The sequence below is a fragment of the Phalacrocorax carbo genome, chromosome 17 (assembly GCF_963921805.1).
Source record: "Phalacrocorax carbo chromosome 17, bPhaCar2.1, whole genome shotgun sequence".
NCBI lineage: Eukaryota > Metazoa > Chordata > Aves > Suliformes > Phalacrocoracidae > Phalacrocorax > Phalacrocorax carbo.
In genome coordinates this window covers 1,151,391-1,173,333 of record NC_087529.1, presented here as the reverse complement: position 1 = coordinate 1,173,333, position 21,943 = coordinate 1,151,391, and the positions used below count along the sequence as shown (strand labels likewise).

Here is a 21,943-nt window from a genome sequence, read left to right as displayed (position 1 = left end):
CCGCAAGTGCGCGCATGCGCTCTGCGGCCTCCCATGGCAACGGCGGCTCCTTGGCAACGGGCGGGAGGCGGGGGCCGGGCCCGCGGCGGCGGGAGGCGGCAGCCCGGGGGCGCCGGGGCCGGGGCCGGGGCCGGGGCCGTTCCGTTCTGTTCGCATTCCCGCCCGCTCCCCCGGCTGCCCGTCGCGGGCCCGCAGCCGAGAGGGCGGCGGAGGGGCGAGGTGCGGGGCCGCCACTGGCGGGGTGGGGTCGGCGGCGGGCCGCTGGCGGGGGGCCCTGCCTCGCTGAGGGCGGGCCGGGGGCGCGCGGGGGGAATGGCGTCTCCCTCAATGCATCTCTTTCTCTCAGGGAACGTGTTTCTATTGGCCTCAAACGCTGACAGGACTGTTTGAATACCTCTGTGTGTTTTTGTGCAAACCACCGGTTATGCTCCGTATGTAATGGTGAATCTAGAAATGAGTGAAAGGCAGAAGGTCCGATTTAGCAGGTTTCTGTGATCTCCCAGGATGCTTACTCAAGGAAATTATCGCCTCCGATGCTATGTCTGATGAAGGACATAATAATTTCACAGTTTTAAGAGGCTAGAAGAACTAGAACTTAAAATTGAATATTTCACAACTTTCCTCACATAGTACTTCTGAAAAAATGGAGCATAAATAATTGAGATAACGCCTCAATTTCCAAGATCAGAATGGTTGGAGACAACTGAAAGGGATTATGCTTGGCTAGCGCAAATTTAATCCTCAAAGATTTGCTCAGCGTAGCTGTGAACCAAGTCTCGTGTCTCTTTTCCCAGTGCCTCCGAGGACGAGCCGGCCGCAGGCTCAGCCTTGCGGAGGTGTGGAAGTACGCGACGGCCGCTCTGCCTTTCCGTATGCAGCAGAGACCGAGCAGGCCCCGGCACCCCTTAGACACAGCGCCAGGTATCCTTCTATTTACTCGTTTGTATTGCGCCCACTGAGACGGGCTCCTACGTGTGACTGAGGGCACACCTAAAGCACAATTTAAAGCACTTTTTTTTTAAAAATAGTTGTTTCCTGATTTGCTTTAACACATTATTTCAGCTGGTGAACTTGAGCTTTAGAGTATGTAAAATTAATATAACCTTATGGTTTTCTTACAAATAAATCTAAAAATGTAACAGAATTATTTTTATATCACTGTTTGTCAACCCAGAAAAATCAATGGGACATTTTGGGTCCCAACTCTTTTTCAAATCTCAGGATTATCTACATCAGAATTCTATGAAAGAAAAAACAAAGACATTAGCGTTTCTGGACTACGGTGAAATAAGGTGTCAAGTCCAGAAAAAAAATTCCTATTTTCAGTTTAGACAAAATATAACGCGAAAATGCAGATTTTGTTGAAATTGGGAATCATTATATACCTTTACCTCTGAACTGTTTGTAAATACATGGTACTGTTACCAAGGCAGTTCTGGTAGGCACCCAAAAGATCAGATCAGAGTCACCGTATATTTGGGTAAACATACTAAAACTCATCGTGAGACTTGCAAATCACCTCTGCACTTGATCAATCTTTACCATAAAAGTCTATTTTTCAGCAACTGAGACTTAATTTTTTATGGGAGCTGTGCACAATAAATTAGATTTGCATCAATTTAGGAACTTTTCTGTGATCCTTATGTTCAGCAGGTACTCAAGTTATAGGGAGCTCAACAATATAAATAAACCAGGTCACTTTAAGTATAATTATTTACCAAGTGAGGTGCATGCTTGATACCCATGCTGAATTAGTGTGTATTGTCTAAATACTTCAAATATTTTAAAATGCACTTGTTATAGAAGGCATGTAAATATTTGGAAATTGGTCAGGGATTTGGCAAAGCATGAGGAGTAAACACTCTAATGCAGGGAAATACTCAAAGCATAATTTGCTGATGCAATCCTTGCTTCTCTCACACCCTCAGCTTTTATATGATTTGATTCAACCACTACTGCAGCCGAAAACCATTGCTGGAAGGAGGGTGAAAGGAAAGGAGGGGCAAGAGTTTTCTGCACGAGCCCTGCGTTACATCAGCTCACAGAGAAGTTCCGCAAATACCAGTGTGAGGTTAAGCAGCAGGAGACCATGGCTGTCAGGGCAGTGAGGAAAGGCACACGGAACCTCTTCCTTTTGGCTGCAGCGAGCTCTTAAATTATCTCAGGTAATCTCATTAAAAGGCACTCTTGGATTGCAGCTCTGCTGCAGTCAAGTTGTATGAACACTGGAGCAAAGCTGGGGGCAGTACTTTTACCTATGAAAATTTAATTTTTTCCATCTGAAGCTGATAAAGTAATCTTATTGTGTGGGGACACGAGAGGAAAACTTGGCTGGCATCTCAGTACGCTTAAATGCAAAGTCACTCATTTAACAAGTAACGTCCCACTTGAAGACTCTGTGAAACAGCAGTGACCAGGGAAGTTACCTGTAGCAGCCAGCCAATGGACAGGAATCAGCTAAAACGTGAGGAGCTATCACTGTAACAAAGCGACTCAAAACAAGCGCTGTCCTTGCTAGCAGGGAAAATTATAACAGCAGTACTAACATTAACAAGACTGGTCCTAGTACCTTTTTAGAAACAGTGAAGAAAGTAAGTGTTCGAGTTGAGAACATACAACATGGCTTTTTCCATGCAGCAAGAGGCTGTGGAACTAGGGTGTGCCTCCAGAAGGCCAAATGCTTTGAGGGCTTTTGAATGCCTCAGGGTTTTGGTCCATGATTAACCATGGCATGCCACACTAAGGAACCCACTGGTATGGAGCCAGAACTGTTCTTTGGTGTAGACCCCAAATTAAACTGGCTCTAGGCACAGTATTGCCATCAAGATTCTTATCCTTAGGGGCCTAGAGGCCACTTCCCCTTGCATCTTTTAAGGATTGCAATGGCAGAAGTAGGTCTAATGCAGATTCATGTTACAAATGTCCTCCCACATGGGATCTAGGCATTCTGGTCCTCGGTGCCTGTGCTTCGTCCCTTGACAGTACACTGCACATTAGTCTTTCATTGAAACAGCGCTCTCCCACTACCGCACTTAGCAAGAAGTCCTTCTGAACCATTACTAGACTCACGTACAGGATCCCTGCTGGTTATTAATTTGTATACTTAATGTACATTTTTACTGACAACTCTAAGAATGAATAAACAGCTTTTTCTCTTTCCAAACAGACACGTCATTCAAAGAACCCCCGATTTCCTGATACACCTGTGTGGGTAAGTGAGACCAATAGCTACAGTCTCATCTTGACATTCCTTGTGAGTCCTCTTCTCCTGTGAGAATATACTTTCCCCCGACACCCTTGACTCATGGAACGCATTTGATTACAGAAAGTCGCCTTGTTTCAACAGGGCCTTGACATTTTACTGGTTGACCAGTTATTTCAGTTACCTTGGTCTGTCTCACGTCTGCAGGTGTTGTGTTTAATTATTTTCAGAGGGGTATGGCCAATTAAAAATGGCCATACCCATAGTTCTATTTTTAGGTTATTAAATCCAAGTATTCCAAAGACAGCCGATTGAGAATGACACCAAGTCAAAGTTTTGGCTATACTTTTATTTACTTCACATACTATGAACATATACATTACATGCTACAAAAAAAAATAAAAAAGACTTTAACTGTCAAGAAAGTGGATAGTGTTATAATACAATGGCACATGTTCATATTTTTCTTCAAACTGGTTTGGTTAGAATCCTTCCCCAAAACCATTAACAAAAATGAGTGTTTTAAGATGATTAGAAATATTTGCATTATTAACAAATACAATTCAAACAGATTAACAAGATTTAACCAGGTCAAATATTAGTAAAAAGGCTGGGGTTTACCAAAATGAAATATATATTAAAAAACCATAGCAGCCAGTTGTACTTTTTAGTGTGATATAATGTGTAAATGCACCAGAAGAACACAGTGTAATTGAGCATTCTGCTTTCATGGTGTATTTCTAGAAATGATTATTCTAGTTCTAACACCTGCCTATGCACAAGAGACCAAAACCACAGCCAAGTAGAGACAAAAGATTGTGACCAACATTCTTAGCAGTGATTTTTTTGCACGCACTGGGGAGAGGGAGGGAACAAATAGAAGGTGGTAAACAAAAGCCACAAAAGGATTTAATCTACATGTTCATGAACATATGTTCTACCTATTTTCCTTTAAGAGCTTGGTAAGTTGAAATGTCTATTTCGTCCAAATGCAAACATACTCATTTCTATCACCTATGGAACAAAAATCACATTTTGTTTAGAACTGAATAGTGGAAAACAGTTGCATTAATGTATCAGTTGACTAGGAAAAACCGCTTGACGAGAACTTAGGGTTCTAGTGCAACAGCAGCTATTAAGACTCCTCTAGGTTTTTTTTTTTTTTACTCTTACAAAGTGTACAAATAGTCGCAATTTATACAGTCTTAACAAAAACACGAAGTTTTCAGGGTATTTTCTAGTTAATTCAGTTTGTGTCTTTCATATTAAAAAGGAGAGATTTGCATTAAAAATTCCTTTCAGATAAAAGTTCTTTTGGTATCTTAAAATAATTGCTGATTGGAAAGGTACAAACATCAGGGCTTTCATTAATTACAATTGGAAAAAATACTTCAGAACAAACTGTGTTACTCTAAGACTGTTTGCTTACACGGTTCATTGTTTCTTTTGCATTACCTGAAGAAAAACATAAGCATATATGGGCAACTGATAAACACCGTATTACGTCTGTTATTTAGAGTGCAGCTATTGAAAAAAATCATAGTAAATATCAAGGTCAGAGGAGAAATACAGATTAGCCGTAAAGAAACCAACGTGTTTCAGAACCTAGAGTTAGTTTCTCAATTTTGTTCCTCAAAGCAGATTTTGTACTAAGCTAGAAGAGATGCCACAATCACTGGCGTATCACCCTAACCAGAAGAGCAATCCAAGCTAGGTACTGCAATCCCTTTGCTACCATTCTTCTAACACCACTGTCACAACTGTCAGCTTTCTGACCACCTGCAGTAGTGCTCACGAGGTTGGCGATGGAAAGGTGTAGTACATTGGCGTTAGCCTTCAGAATTAACGACTGCCCGTTATCTGGAAATTAGCCAGACTTGCTGAGGGGTTAGTTTCGAAGTAAAACAACTAGTACTTAAATATCACAGAAATATTATCGTTTCCAGCGTGTTACACAGTTCTGAGGTAAAGCGTTACCAGTATTCTGTTGAACGGGTCGGTGCCTGCAGCAATAGCCTTGGCCGTGGGAGCTAGCCCCCGCAGCATTCCAACCCCTCAGCCGTTCTAGTCACGCCGCTTGCATCATCCCGGGTAACGTTTTCGGCTGATACTAGTTAGAACTGCTCTGTATGGATTACACTGTAGTCAAAGTTACAACATCCGTTTGCTTCCGGCTGGTCACTAGAGTGCTGCATTTGGAGAACAATCCAGGGTGCAGGCAAGGGATAGTTACTTCAGTGTTTAATTTCAGTTTACAAAACTTACTGAATCCATTCTGATTTATGTTAGAGAAAACCAGATAATTAGAAGAACAGGCTAAAAAAAAAAGACAAATCAAGCAGTGCTTAATACCACCTATTCAATGCACTGATTTGCATTATGAGCTATGAAGCCATATTTACTCTTACTATGCCTTTTGAGAATCAGTCCAGAAGCACACAAGTATTTTCTATTAGTTTATTAAAATAAAATCCTCATGAATTCACTATCAAATATTTTACAGATGGGAATTAAACCAGAAGAGTCCCCAGAGTAACTTTAAAATAAAAGTAGTATTTGGTTTGTCAGTTCACCATGTTTGACACTGATTTGTACTGTAACAGTATTATACAATAGGAGTATTGAAGAATTCTAGAAAAATTAAACGGGCCCTATATAATTTAACTTTATTGGAAAGCAGTGTCAATATTTTAGTATATTTAGTGAATTCAACACTGCTTTAAAGCTATGCATTAAAGTGCTATGCACGTATTTTTCAGCACTGATATGGATGTTTACACTTCCATAAGTCTTATATTTGTGGATAAAGAGAGATACTGGTGTGTTAATAGAAATCTTAATTTAAAATCAGCTGCTATGTTTGAAGCATCAACAGTACTGAAGAAATCAGTCTAGTGTCCCCAAACTTCTAGAATTCCGAGGTTGATTTGATCTGTCATTTGCCATTAAAATGGTAAGCATCCGTAAGTCACACGGCTGTCCCCAGTGGGCCCTACCTAAATCTGCACTGTGCACAGTTAACTGACCATGCAAAGTACTGTACAGCCTTTCCAGGACAGAGAACCAGGATGGAAAAACAATACACGGAGAAAGCTCCAGGATAAGTTTGTGAAATTTCTATCTATATATTGAATTGTCTAAGGTTGATGTTCATCGCCTGAGGAAGAAGCAACATAAGCAATGGGTCCGGAGAGAGCTACGAACGTTACCGTAACATCTATGTTACGGCTTTCTCCAGCTGCTGCTGCTGGCAAGGTCCAGTCTGCTGTGCACATGGACATAAGCAGGCATTACAACCTATAATCATGTACTAGTTCTGCCACTTGACACACAAGTTATCTACTGTCGTACCCTGAATTACATGACCCTTGATTAAGGAATGGTGGTGTTCAGTCCCAGGGGTTTGCAGGTTGTCAGAATGCTTATACAAGCAATACCGCTTTCAACATCTGTCGGAACATAGTCTTGATGGCATCTGCAATAAAAACAAGTTGAGATTGTTCCCATCTGTAAGCGCAACTGTTGAGCCACACTCAGCTGAAGTCCTCATCAGGATTCTGTTGATCCAGCAGGCGGACATGTGTGAACGGAAAGTGACCGCGTCTGCCGTTACACTCTCCTTCCCACTGACCACTCACGTTAATCTTTGTGACCTTTACCAGCTCACCGACCTGCAGGAAAAGAAAGAAGGAAGCATTACAATTCGTAAAAACACATGGGATGACCTGCTCCCCCTCCCCTTTGGTGTCAATCACCCAGGTGTACCACATACATTTCTATAAAAAATAGTTTTAGTCTCAACCATTTCTGACACACCGGCCTGCCACCCAAGGTTACTCGCTCCTGAAGAAAGCAGAGAGAGAAAGAAGCGTACCTAGATGAGAACTACCGAAACTGAAGAGGCTGCAATCCAACACCAACCTTTCAGAGCACTCTTGGGACTTGACATCAGCCGCTATCGCAATCAACGCACCGCGCGGAACCGGCAGAGGCTTGTGCTCCGTGCTGCATCAACTGCCTCCCTGAGGTAGGGAAGGCTTGCAGGGGTACAAAGCCAGTACTCACCTGCAAGCTAAACACTAAACAGCTCCTTAATTTTGAAATTCCACTAAGTGCTCTTCAGGTGGTATTGAAAAAGTTCTTAATAAGGGCAGGCTATATATATATATATATTTTTTCATATATATATCTCCACAGATTATAAAACGCTGGGAGAATACGTGGGAGAATAAGAAGTAGTGCCATAAGGCTGCTCTGTTCTTACTCTGAGCATCCACAACAAGCCACTACTAGAGGCAAGGCCAGATGATATTTCAGTCTTGCCTATCACGGATTTCTCCCATAAATAAATTTCATGGGTTTAGTAAAGAGAATCGATCCCCTCTCCCTCCTGTACCCCAATTGTTTGGCTAGAAAAAAATAAAAGAATGGTTACTATGGACAGAAGAAACAATATGCTCTAGCTTAAAAGTATCCAGTTCTAATGTACTATGCTAAAAAGCAGCACAGTAATATCTCACATTCTAATCTCCAACCCAATACTCACATAACCAGTTCTAAAGGTATTGTCTCCCTTGGACAAAGGTGGAAGGAAAACCACAGAGCAGTTGCTTTCCCAAGGCTGTGCGGTCATGTAGTTCAAGTCGGGACCACAAGCCTAGGTCTAATAAGTTCCCAACCCTGTCGAATCTTGAAGGATGCTTTTATTAAGTGGCACTTACACAGCTGAGGGAAGTACAGTTTACACTGTGAAGATGGTCACTGGAGAGTTAGTAAGTGCCACACTGAAAAACTGTCTACCCATTTCTACCCCTCTGTAGAATTTTACCAATAATCTTACTTACAGGTAACATACAATGGTTTTCAGAGTCTTTCCCAGGTCACAGATGGGGACTGCTTTTGGGATGGATCTATTTTCTTTCACTAATACCTAATAAACAAACTCTCAAGGCATAGCCACAAGCCTTGCTGCGTTTCATCCAGAAATTCACTGAATATACAGTCACTAGTTTACACAGATACTCATCACTGTGTTCCAAATTCATCCAAAAGAGAATCTCATTATTCTCACTTTCTAGGCCGTGAATGAAGAACAAGGAAAACACTTCAGGATGTTACCAATCTCCATTAACTTTACAGGTGTTAATCACTTGCAATCTTTTGCCAGAACAGCTTTTACAGTTCCTGAATTAAAACCACTACACAGACATTTAATTAAGCTTCCATACCTCTGATGATTACTTATCTGGTAATGAGAGGCATGCTCGGAACACTGTCTGTAGCTCTGGCTTTTTTTGTTTTGTAGTCATTAGTATAGACATTTTAACAAACCTTATTTTTGAAGAAAATCCTCTAATGTATTTGCTATGGGTAAAAAGGAAGCCTTCCTCGACTACCGAATGCTAGTTTCAGCTCTTTAGGAATTTAATCATGCGGTATGTATACTTTTGCTGCTGCTACTAATAATCACTGAGGGATTGTACCAATAAAAATACTCTGTTGACCAAAACAAAACATCAGCTATAATTTAATAAGGGTAAGATTAAATGCGACAATACTAGAAGCAGAAAATCTTATCTCCTAATTACAACCATTACAAGAACGCTACCCTACATAACTTTAAATTGCTTCGTACCTGGATGTAACCTACGTATCAGCCTTCAACAAAGAAGTATAGAAACTCCACCCCACTGTGAAAGAAAAAGCACAAGTTGCACTTAAGCTTGCTATCTGTAAGGTATCTTTCTTAGGCTGCTGGCCTCTGTGCCCTTATTGAATATCACCCACTACTTTATGTTCATATAGGGTTTATCTTGGATACCTTATGACAAACTCACCTGCAAAAGGTGGGTGCAACAGTGCAATGACAGTGAGTTAGCATATGGGACGCCTGTGACGCTCCCTCACTCCCAGAAGCACCCTGTAGCTCTTTGTTCAGTTTTCGGGGTCACTCATTTATAAACTCTCCTTACTCTAAGGAGCTACACCCAAAATCTGCATTTTAATAATTGTCAGAAAAGGAAAGACCTCTGAGCTTAAATATTCCTTTTTTACCATTATGGTCATTTCATTTAGCGACCACTCTCACTTTCTGATACAATCTTTCATTCACGTTTCAGTTATATATATTTCACCTCATTTTATTTCTCTCTCTCTCTCTCCCCCCCTCCCCCCCCAATCCAAGCAGGACTGACTTTAAGTAAGCACGGGTCATTTCACAAATGCTAGCTTAATACATGGCTCTGTTAGTTTCTTAATAACTTGTAGATCTTTTTAGATCTGTTTTGAAACTCTGCAGATTAATCTATAGTTCAAATACTCTCCTGGAGATAATACAGAGAACCTTTTAAGAAATTACTTATTATTACAAGATCTGGAATTTTAGAACGTTTAGACTAGAAGAGGACTCTTGAGTTCCAACAAGCATCCACCAGCATCCCACCAAGCACAGCACCTCAAGAACAACATTGTACCCTGCTACAAAGCCAGATTTGTCTCAGTCTTCATCAGAAGTTTTAAAACTAAATATATCCCATATGCTTCAAAGAAAAACTGACGGTTCATGTGAAGACTTCTGTATGCTGTGGTTTTATTCCAAGTACTCCTCTTTGGTGAGGTCAAAATGGCAGAGGTCTGCTACTGTTACAAAGAAAAAAAAATAAATTGATCGATCTCAGAGTCATTCATGACATAGATCTTCCCTTCTCTCCTTTCTCTTAGTTAATACAGACTGACAACTCCTTGAATAGGTCCAGTTACAAGCAAAATAAAAGTTATCTTCTCCTGCTGATTCTTTTTTCCATAATACAGCACAGCCTTTATTAGAACATCATTTGCTCTGATCCTCCATCCTTGAGCTCTTCAAAACCATGTCAGTTTTAAAATAATAGAACAGTACAGATGTTCTGTTGCAGTTTGGGCCAAAAATGTTTGATGTTAAGAATCTATTTTCCTACGAGAAACAGTGGGATCCACCCCCGCCCATGAATATTGCCAGATTTACGGATAAGAGTTTTCATTTGGAAAGAATCCCACTTTCTATATTTATAGTTATTAAGAGGTCTGGGCAAAAATGGACTGATAAGATTTACATGATGCTTTCTGCTAAGTTATCTAAGAAAGAGATCTCTAAATAAACAGAGAAGGAACACCATGAAGTGAAAGGGAACGTGAAAAAGGAGACAACAAGAAACAGTACTTTTATAGACAGGATGAAGAAACAAAGAAAGTGAAGTGCACATTGCTCTTTTCCCCTGTGCAGACACCGAAGGCAACTCAGTAACGCTGTGATTTGAAACAATAAAAGATGCAAAGGAGCGAGGAAGCCCTACTAGAAGCAGTGATGAAAGACTTGCATTTTAAAACTAAAATTTCCCAATATTATACAGAATGAAGAACCACACTACTATTGCATTTCTTAAATGTAGAGCTGTAGCAAGACAGGAATACATCATCCCAACCAAGAGGTTCAACACGGCAACTACTACGTATTTAAGTTTACAAGGCCTACAAAGGCCATTGTTCCAACACAAAGGTAGAAAGATGCTACAAACCTTACCTACATCCTTCCACAGATGGGCAGAGCCCACACGCTTCCCAACTCCCCGCTGCCAAGCACTTCAGCTATCCAGCCTATTATCACGAGTATGGCAAGGACACTGGTGGTGCGGGCTAGCTCAGAGCAGGGAGGTGTTCCCCACGAACCACACTCTGAAGCACAGCATACTTGACACATCACATGAGTTCCAGAGAAGAGGACTGAACCAACAGATCAGCCATGGCACTCACAAGCTGTTCTTTAGTGTGTAAAGGATTTTGGCTTTCACTCAAAGTTGCTTATGATGGCCTGGATTATCAGTATTTTCTCACTCTATTTCACTCCATGCTACCAAACTGTGAGTTGGGCAGCGTTGTGGGGTTCTGCTTGAAGTGAAATAAAATCTAAAGTTAAGCTTAAGAGAACAGTAGTAGCACACTTATAAATAAAAGCTTAAAACCAAAATCCAGAAGGAAAACCAAAGGGGTTTGATAAATATGCTACAACATAATGTGCAGTGGCTCAAAGAAAAGTCTAACATCTGGTAATGGCAATAGTTCACAATGACATTCAGGAGTATTTCCAAGCTCCAGGAGGCGGCTGGGTGGAAAGAGTGAGAAAAAGAGGGATCAAGACAACATTTTAGACTGTATAGAAGTCTGAAGCTTAAAATCTTCGCTTGTTTCCCCAAAATCTGATGAGTTGGCATAAATTTCTATATGCTTCTCAACGCCATAATTTATGTTCTCTATCTTCATGTTCTGTATCCTGGCTATCTTTTGATTCAGAAGTTTAACACAACATACAGTGACTCAGAGTGTATTTATGTTGCTTCCCCAAACACATTTTTACCTAGAACAGGTAAAAAATTCACGCTCCCAGGTTGCACATCAATGGCCAGATCTCACAGAATCGCAGGTTGGAAGGGACCTCAGGGATCATCTAGTCCAACCTTTCTAGGAAGATCTGTGGAATGTGCTGCATTTGCCAGTTCTGTGCTAAAGACACATACCTATAGCTGCCCCATCGGTGAAGTGCTGAAGTGCCTTTTGCGCTACGCACGATTAAACCGAGTATTTGAGAGTGAAGAGGAGATGCTCTGACTCAGCACAGAAACTGTTTTTTCCCAAGTACTTAAAATGTTATATAAACAGGAAGTCAATTAGGTATCAGGAAATTCCAGAGCCTTTAGCTCAAAGAAAGCCTAGATTAAAAATTACAATTTACATATCATCCTAAGGCAAAGGTCTGCCACTGAGAATACCTTAGTCTCAATTTCCTCAAATGGAACTTGAGAGATAACTATCTGATGTGTAGAGATAGAGCACTCTAGTCTCCTTTTTAAAAGGGGAAAAATCAGAAAGGGCATGTACAAGTACTTGATCATATCAGGAACTGAATCAACCTCAGGGAAACTCACTGCTTTATTACACATCATACTCCATGAATCACTGCTTTACATGAGACCTCCCTAATGAATTGTAATGCATGTTCCTACTTCGCAAACTAAAACCCAAAGTAATCTGCCTGAGGTCAAGATGTTACAATAAAACCCTATGTGTGATCACCATCATCATCTCAGTCTGTTAATGCTGAAGTGACTATCAATGCTTCCACTCAGTGCTTTTAAACTGCTGACAGATGGAGAAAAAATAGAACCAACCAAACAAAACCCCAACCAAATAAAAAAAAAAACCCCAACAACACCAAACAACAGCACACCTTTTAAAGATTGGGGTGAGGCAAGCAACAGTGGGAACAGGTTCAGACACACAACTTATGAACTGCTCCCTCTCCCTCCCCCCTAAAATACAGATTTCAGAAGTGAAAACATGGATGGGGAAACAGTTATGTTAGTGATGTTTGACAAAAGACATGGTATTGGTTCAGTAACCTAAACATGCTACCATAATCAAACTCTAGTCTACAAGTGACTCTAGTTACTTATTCATTTTTTTTAAAAAGCCTTTATCCATACTTATTAGTCATGATGTAAAACCAGTGTTACAAAGCTTTCCCCTTCCTTATTCCTCCAAAACTATACTGTGATTGAAAGGGAAATCCCTTGAACAGATCTCTTTCTAAGTTTTGCCCATTATGTACCTCCAAAGCCAAGGCTGTCTTGTCGTAGGCATTAGGGACTCGCTTCTGGATAACCCGGGCATAAATAGGGCCATTCTGAAGGTTAGGGAGCGGAGTGTTGATGCTGGGCTGGGCATAGGGCCCTGGCTCCGGCCCACCCAGTGGTTGTGGGTGGGAACTATCCTGGTTACCTCCAATCAGAGCAGATACTGAAGCAGAGGAGGGTCTATACTTCTCGACGTAAGGAACAGGTATCATTCCCCGCTTTCCTCCCATGTCTTCTGCATTCCACCATTGCTCTTCAGGTTTATCCCGGATTTTCAGTATGTCTCCTTTCTTAAATGGAAGATCTTCTTCATCATTTCCATTAAAGTCAAAGAGAGCTCGCACATATTCAACTTCCTCCTGCTTGAGGATAATGCCACTATTCTGCCTGGATCGGGAAACTGGTTCTATCAAGGTTGTAGTGTCCAAATAGTGTATTTTGTAGAATTCCAGTAAAGCTGGCAAAGAATCAAACTCTTGGTCACCTATTCGAAACCTGGTGGGACTCAACCCTGAAAGAAGAAGGCAATATGTCAAAGAGAGCATACCACAGTTACAACTGTAAATCAAACATTTGAGAAGATGAACATATTTACAGATAAGTAATTGGATATGGTCATCTTTAGATCAACGGTCATCATATTCAGCTGTTCTATTTCTAATCAAAGGCAGCACTATCGTGATCATGTGGATGAAGTTTTATCTTTACAGATTTTGTCAAAGAAGGAAAAAAATTAATTGTTTGGCACAGCCAAACTTCCCAAATAACAGACAATTCCCTTTTTCCTGTTTTATACTCTAATCTAGACAGCAAATGAAATTTTGGTACAATTTCAAGAAAGTGATTTTTTTTTTTTAACTCTCCCTTTCAGTTCAAAGTGATTTCAAAAAGACAACACTGCAATAATGGCTATTTACCTGTTGTATCTTAGGTTAAAGGCAAGGATGCTACAGAAAACCGCTTAACACAGCAGCAAACGATTTATGTGAATGAGCAAATGAAGTTATTTTTTATTTTGATAAAAGGTACCTTTAGGGAAAATTATGTACATTTTATGCAATGCAAAGCAACAACATATGTTTTCGTAACGGGTATAATTCAGACAATCTCAAGTCTTCTTGTTTCTTTGCCGTGTTTGCCCGATGGAGCCTAAGCTATCAATCTGAGCCTCAGATACATTAAAATAGAGATGATGTTCATATTCGAGTCATTAGAAGCATCAAAGTGCAGATACCCATTTCGGTTTTCAATTTGTGAGCTGCCCTTTTTTTCCATTTTATGTTCTTCAGGCTCGGCTGGGGAAAACCATACACATGATGTTCTATTTCCACCGCGCACCATACACTGTGTAATCAGTTATGGAAGAACTGTGGAAGGCTGGGGGAGGGTAGTGGAAAGCCAAAGATTTATGCTTTAATGAGTAACTCTCTTAGAAAGAAAGAGATGCTTACTTTGCAAGTCTGTCTCTGCAGGGAATATCTAACAGTTCCGAGACTTAGCTCTCGAGTACAAAGCTAGCAGAATCCTTCAAGCTGTCACGGATCCAAAACCCCCTTCAAAGCAGCACTGTCAGCACGGAAAGCTAACATTACAAGAAGTTCTTTCAAGAGAGCAAAAAGGGGTTCTAATGGAGAAAAGGGCAGATTCAATAAGATCAACACAGACAAACACCCGATAAGTAAGTTCCGAAGTATCCTGAAGGAACATAAACACCAGTGAAGCTGGTTACAGGAAATTCAAATAAGCAGAACTAAGTCATTGGAAAAATGCACATTTGCATGCACTAACAGCCCTGAAAGACTGTCAAAAGAAATCAGCACAAATGCAATGAGCTAAAACTCAAAAGCAACATCCTCAAAAAAAAAAAATCACAAAAAACCCCAAAACACAAACTGGCATCACCAAGAGATATGGAAGCTGACGTTACATATTTAATATCAGTAAGAAATATCAACCCAGCATGGAAAGAGAAGATACTGCCTTATTCTCCCAAAGCATAATGCTGAGGAGATGCAACACCCTCTCAACTTTTGTAGATGAGATGTAACTTACTGCTCTAGGCTCAGCAAGAGCTCTGGAATTGCATCTCAGTGGCAGCTTTTAGCTCGGTGGTCCCAAAGGAGATGACCATCAGCTGGACAGGCAGCACCCCTACAGCTCTTTAAATCAGCTTAAATCCACTACATAAGCATATAATGTGATCTGGGAACGCTGTACTTCCATGAGCCCCGGAAGTGGGAAATCATGCTTTGCAACAAGTGGTATAGACATCAAGTTTTGGACAAACCTGGTGACAGAAACAGGAGCGTGTATCTGCTACTATTCTATACGTGAACCTTCAAGGATCAAGACCTATGTAGACACTTAGGTCAAAAGAAAGTCATAGAAACTTGAAGACTTTTAGAAAAATAAAAGACTTTTTAAAAAGTCCTTGAAGGGCACCAGGGGAGCAAAGATCTTAAGTCATACAGAGCAGACTGAATCTCAGGTAAGTTCACTGACATGGAACTTATTTCACATGACAGAAATCTAGAGCCTGAAACACTAATTTACCTTTGTAAAATCTGCTACAAACCAACTCAGTCAGGAGGCTGAGACCTCTGTCTCCAGCAAAGTAAGTGTACACAGAAAAATCAAACTCTTAGGAAATGAGCAGTTCAACAGCAACATTCGTCAGCCTTGTCAGCACCAAAATCATCGCTAGGATGAACAAGGTCTTTTGTGATGTCTTTTTTTTTTCCATTTGAACAGGTTCACCCTCTTGAATTAATGCATAACAGCCTGAAACAGCTGCCAAATGTACCTGAATAAAACCAAAGTTGGACTCTAAGAGGAAAGTCCACTGGAACCCTATGTATCGGGAAGGAGTGACTGAAATCAGTGTACTGTACCCTGGAAAATCAGATTCTAAAAGACATTTTTCACAATTGAGGAAGAGTGAGAGAACACAGACCCTCCAAATACATTCTAGGATCAGAAAGATCAATGCAAGCCTTGAAGGGACAGATTAGCAGCAGAAAGGAGAGACATTATCTTCACAAAGAGAACACTGGCAGAATACCACATGCACTTCTGATGCCTTTTTTTTTTAAAAAAGACCAAAACAACAACAAAAACCACACACACAAAAAACAACAAACAAACAAACAACAACAAAGAGAGGCAGCTTCAAAAATCAAAGGCCTGGAAAACCTCTTTGCAACAAGAAATCTACGAGCTTAATCCAAATAAATTACCAAAGAATATAAAGGCAGCAACCTGGTCACCGTCTGAAGAAATTACATAGACGACTTCTAAATTCAGCTAAAATAGGCATAAAAAGGGCAAAATAGTTGAAAGTCATATGTGAGAAATAAAATACAACTACACCTTACCAAGCACACAGTAAACTCTCCATCAGTTTTAAGTCCTTTGTGTGTACTCTTGTTCAGCTACAAAGTAATGAGCTGAATGGTGCTCACTTACATATAATGAAATTCAAAGGTTAACAGATTTCAGGCTCAGAGAAATTCTTCAACTTCTTGTTTGAACTGCAACACTTCTCATACCCGTAACCCAATGGCAAACTTAAGGCAAGATCTACCACAAGTTACAGCAACAAGGCAAGTGTTTTTTGGAGACGTAGAGCTGTTTTCCCTTGTGGTTCTGGGACAGTCTTCTTGAAGGCACAAGTTTGAGCAGCACATTGTCCGCATCTTCTGAGGGCTCTCAGGAAGAGAAGGCGTATAAAGGTAAGTCAAGCTACTGGAGGAACTTCAGTCACTTCCTATTAAAGTTGGACAACCGAATTCTCTTCCTTTCTCCCCAGCTCTGTACAGCCAAAAGAACAGCGGCTCAGCTTGCACCTCTACCAGCAGCACTACTAAGCTCTGTAAGGTGACTCCTTTGAATGAGTAGTACAAAGGGCTGAGTATCACCTTTCTTACTCATTCCATCCCAGCTCCATCTATGCTAGGACTTAACCTGCTTCCATCCCTCTCAGCATGGCAGAACAGCTAGCAAAGCCTCTGCTCTCAGGAAGGTGAGGAAAATCCAAAGTGTCCCAGAATTGAAGAAAGTTTCAAACCTGGACCCTGTCAGTTCTCTGTTTATGAGGCACATTCCCTCCTGACCAAACACTTTCACACTGCTCTGGCTCCATGTCAATCTGGAAAAGACTGGTTATATGTTTTAAATATTGTACAGATAGTGGGGAAGTAGAGATAAAAACACCTCGTATTCTACTTCCTGAGAGTGCAGGCAGGTGGCGTAACCACAAAGCAACTTCGCACTTCTCGGAGTCTCAGGGATTTTACATTTCTCTCTCCACTCCAATTGTGTTTTCCCTTTATTCCTAAGCATTGGTAAGCTTTCCTTTTCAGGGCAGGGGAGACCTCACAGAAATACAAGTTTTCATTTTTGTTTCCAGTTCTAGTCTGCAAGGGTTCCCTCCCTCCTCCCCCCCAACTTATAAAAGCACGTTTTGGGCAAGAAAAGCTGTTCTTATCACGCAGGGTTCTGAGACACAAGGCTCTCATTTCAATGTGAGACACCGCAGTGATGTAGGCCAGCTTCCTCCTGGAGCACATGGGAACTCTGCTATGAAGGCATCACATTCCAGCCTGTGTGCTTCCCCCGCCCCCACAGGGACACCTTTTCTCCTTGTTCTTAAGTACCTCCCTACTCATGCCTGAGCAAAACAAGCACCCACCAACCCTCCATTAAACAGCAAAACCCCACGCGCTGGCTCCTGAGAAGAGCCCTAAGCACACCAGGAGACTATTCGTACAGGAGTTACATGTTGTCATTTCTGCAGGTTAATCAGAGGATGAGAGAAAAGTAGATGCCTAATGCATACACTTCCCAAGCTTCCAGTAGTTTACATTTTAAGATCTTAATATAAAAAAAAACCAAAAACCCAACCCACAACCCCCCACAAGTCTCCAAATTAAATCATACTGCTCACACATATCTAAAGCCATTTCATAGAGAGCTGAGTGTGGATATCATTATGTAAAGATGATACAATTCCAGGAAGTATGGTTTGCATTTTTTAAAATCACAATGGAAGAGATTTAGAAGCATTAGTTAAGCAGCATGTTCTTAAAATGCGTACTTAGTGAAAACAGCACCTCTACACAGTGACTGTCACACCTTCCTGCTTCAGAGAGACAAATTTTTCAACTCTAAGGTTTCTGGCTTTATTACATCGTACTTTCATTAGAAAGCCTTTCTTTCTTTAGATGTTTTAGGTATTTTGTTTTAGCATATATCACACATTTCTACCCCAAACTCATGTCCAATTGCAAACATATGATGTATATTCGTATGAGCATTCCCTCTATTGTCCATTACCATGCTATTGCCTGCATGGAGTACTTTGTCTGGTTTGGGATTTCTTTAGCCTGTGACTGTGTTATTCGACCACAAATGATACCCTAATCCTGATTCAGTTGTTAATCTTCATCTGCCCTGGAAACAGGGTGTTTTTCTTTCCTGTAATTCAGTGATTTATCCTATTTTTTTTAACAGCCTTAAAATATTTCAGGAAGATGTAGCTATTTTGAGAAGTTCTATTAAATTCCTTTTTCTTTATGCTGAAAAATCGCCTGCAAGAACTTAGAAACTGCAGCATATCAGGCAAAAGGTGAATGTAACAAAAAGTTAGCAAGTTGTATACTTTAGAAATGGAAGAAAGCATCACTTCTTTTGTGATGCTATGGCTTTTTATATTAGGGAAGCCAAAGTTCCTCATCTCACCTGTACTGAAGCCAGGTTCCTAGTATCTGCACACAGCAGCATTATTAAAGCAGTCATGAATTGCACACACACTGAGACAAACAAAAATCAACCCAAGAACCTCACCTGGCATATTTAGATGTCCCAGTGAGAAGCATGCCAACCAGTTGCTAACACATCTATACTATACAGTTAACGTAGCAAAGCTGTTCCTCCTAGTATTTTAGCTTGACCCCAATAAATAAGCATGACAACTTGCTAACATTTACCTCATGTCACTGCATTAGCTTCCCTACCCAAATGTGAAATCATCTTCTATCTTCTACCAATGCTTCCATCTCCCTCCCATTGCAGAACATCCTCCTGCTTTTTTCTGAAAGAAACACTTAATTACACATTAAGTGTAATTTAATACACACACCCACATGCCTTCTTTCTTTGGTTTGAGTGTGAAAAAAGAGCATTATCAGCATGGAGGCATGGTTTATTTAAAACTACTAAGATCTCAGCATAGATTTCCCTCTCATATACATAGAGGTATCTGTGGTACAGGAGCGATGTGTCACCTATCCTTGTAACATTCGGGGCGGGGGCGTGTGGATGGGGAGGGGGAGAAGAAAAAAGAAGAGAGACACCAACCAAAACATAATTATACTTTTTAACATATATTAAGCCTGCTGTGCCAACAGCCTACACAGCTACAATAGCAGCTACTCTTCTAAAACAGATAAACATTTGAACAGAAGATAATTACCTAACGGGCATTTAATGATTTTTTTAAAACGTAAAAAGAACACCAACACTCTGGAATATTTTAACACCCATAACATAAGCCAGTCCACAGAATGCCACAAAACTCTACTGAGCTTAAGAATGTAATACAATAGAAAAAGAGTAAGGACAGCTATATACTAAAGCTATTTTTCCAGAGATTAGTTGCTCCCCGGAAAACAACTGCCCAGAAGTGACAGGCACACATCATCCGGTGTTTTTCATCACTACTGTCTTTAAAATCCAGGCTGGATTCCACAACAAACCATCCTGGTAACTCTGCTCTACACAACACCAGTCATGCATTTCAACAATTCCCGCATCAAGCCTCTGCAAACCCACGGGCAATAAACCTCTGTCTTCAGACTGGAAACAATGGGGAATCCGCCACATCTCTGGGCAAACCCTTTTACTGCCCACGGCAGCAATGACTTCCACTTCACTTCTAGCTGAGTTCAGCCACCTTTAACTTCTACTCTGCGGAGCTTTTTGTGACTTGAGGGCACTCTGCAGCTCTAGCAGGCTCCTGGGATAAGCACGATGACTTCGGGCTTTCCCAGATGTGCCAATTGGAAGTGTTCCCCTGAGCAAGGGAAATGACCGTGTAACGGTGCAAGCCTACTGGCAACAGTTCTGGTTTTTTTTAGATTATCTCCTTCTTAGTCAAGTACAGTCTGTGCAGAGACTGAAAAATCCTTTCTTTCCTTAACAAGTATTGTTGCATCTCCCCAGTACGGGTCCCTTATTCCAACCATAGATCTACATCAGAAAGCGACTGTCTCTGCAGCCATTCGTGCACCGTTTTCTTTCTGCCAGATTAGTTCACCAAATCTTTTATCACATCGGTTTACTACACTTCAAAATTAAGTAGTGGTTCCTTTCTGCGACACCAGCAATACGCCCACATCATTCTGCGAGCATTAATATCCAAAGTCGAGTCGTTCCGCTACCAGCGTCAGTAACTTCCCCAGCAGGGATACCGCTGCCTTTGTACTGCACCTTCTCCCACATCCACGGACCCCGCGCCGCTGGCGGCTCCCGGTCGGTTACTCACACTCGGACTCGCTGAAACGCTGCTTCTCACGGCAGTTTTCCCTGACACTACCGGTATCTTCTGCTCTACAAGTGTTACGCTTAAATATATTGTTTTCATATTAAATCTTAAGTTGAGGAGGAAAAATAGCAAACCTTCCCTTTCAACGCACGGGAGAGAAAATAAAAACCAAACTTCGCGTCTGACTTAGAGGAACAATTGCCGTTACATTCCTGAGGAGCTCCCACTAAAACGACCCACGGTAACACTTTGATTCGTGCCCCGACACTCAGCCTCACGGTCTGCCGCCTAATGCAAAACCGCCTTGCAGAATCCAGGTTTTGGGATGACACCTCCACACGGCCGTCCCCCGGCTGGGATGACACGCAACATCACCCTTAGTTAACCGGCTTATGAAAACAAACGCGGGCGCCACGGCTGCGGGGTCTGCCGGGGGCCGCGACAGGCGCCCGCCTCAGCGCTCGCCCGGCCGCGGTGCCGGGCCGCCGGAGGGCAGGTGCGGCCGGGCGGCTCGGCGCGGCCGGCAGCCCCAGCTGCAAAGCGCCGCTCAACTCCACGACAAAGAGCGTCCCGGCTCGCCGCAGCGCCCGGAGCAGCGCGGGGCCGCCCGCGGGGAGGCGCAGGCCGGGGCTCGGCTGCCCGCCCGGGGCGGCAGGGCTGGGGGGCGCCGCCACCCAGGGGGTCACTCACCCGGGGCCCCGGGGCCCTCGCCGCCGGCCCGCCGGCCTCCCGCCGGCCCCAGGCTGTTGACGATGTAGTGCGAGACGCGGGAGCTCTCGGACACCGAGAGCACGAAGTCGCCGGGGATGGTGCCCGAGTCCCGCACCAGGAAGGTCCCGTGGCGCTGCCCCTGCAGCAGCGACACCGCCTCGGCCCGGCTCAGCCGCCCCCAGTACCAGCTCGCCCGGTCCTCGGAGTCGAACTGCCCGGCCATGGGGGCCGCCCTCGCTCCCCCCCGGCGCGGCGCCGCGCTCCGCGCCCAGCCCCGCCACCCAAAATGGCGGCCCCTGCCCTGACCTCACCTACCGGATGTGACCGCACGCGGCGGGCGCGAGGGAGGCCCGGCGTCATCTCCCCGCGCGGCCCGGGAAAGGCGGGCGTGTGGGCGCCGGTTGGCGCGCTGCGCATGCGCTGTGAGGGGGAGGCGGGAGCGGAGCCGGCGGGGTCCCGGTGCACCGTGCCGGTAGGGTCTGCCCGCCGCCGGGAGGGGCCGCTCCGGGCACCTGAGAGCAGCAGCGGCCGTCTCCGGGGCCGGGCCGGCCGCACGCCCCGCCGGTGCCCTCACACCGGCCTCTCTGACCCGGGCCGGCGGGACGGGGTCGAGGGGTGTCGGTGTCCTCACGCCGGCTCCTCTGCCCCGGGCCGGCGGGACAGGGATCGGGGGGCGTCGGTGCCCTCACACCGGTGTCCTCACACCGGCTCCTCTGCCCCGGGCTGGCGGGAGTAGGGTCGGGGGGCGCCGGTGCTGCCCGGCCATTGCGCCGGGAGGGCGCCGGGGCTTGTCCGGCCGCTGGCGCGTTCCGCTGGGGGGGC

The 21,943-nt window shown here is 43.2% G+C and overlaps 1 protein-coding gene and 1 long non-coding RNA gene across 7 annotated transcripts; one reads left to right on the top strand and one right to left on the bottom strand.

Moving 5' to 3' along the window:
- Positions 1-19: 19 nt before the first annotated feature.
- Positions 20-3,537, top strand: LOC135316074 (uncharacterized). The gene is made up of 4 exons (XR_010375521.1): positions 20-219; positions 795-921; positions 1,929-2,165; positions 3,167-3,537. It is a non-coding gene; the product is annotated as an uncharacterized LOC135316074 (long non-coding RNA).
- Positions 3,531-21,427, bottom strand: CRK (CRK proto-oncogene, adaptor protein). Of its 6 annotated transcripts, none has more exons than XM_064467778.1 (4): positions 21,101-21,427; positions 12,843-13,378; positions 9,725-9,838; positions 3,531-6,873 (listed from the first exon to the last, which is right to left on the bottom strand). In XM_064467778.1, the coding sequence occupies exons 1-4, from the start codon at positions 21,342-21,344 to the stop codon at positions 6,736-6,738; spliced, it is 1,032 nt and encodes a 343-aa protein (XP_064323848.1). In that variant the 5' UTR covers positions 21,345-21,427; the 3' UTR covers positions 3,531-6,735. The 6 variants fall into 6 exon arrangements, with proteins under 6 accessions (XP_064323848.1, XP_064323842.1, XP_064323847.1 ...); XM_064467775.1 differs by lacking the exon at positions 9,725-9,838 and adding an exon at positions 8,838-8,892 and having other exon boundaries at positions 6,735-6,873; positions 13,013-13,378; XM_064467772.1 differs by lacking the exon at positions 9,725-9,838.
- Between the last annotated feature and the right edge of the window lie 516 nt (positions 21,428-21,943).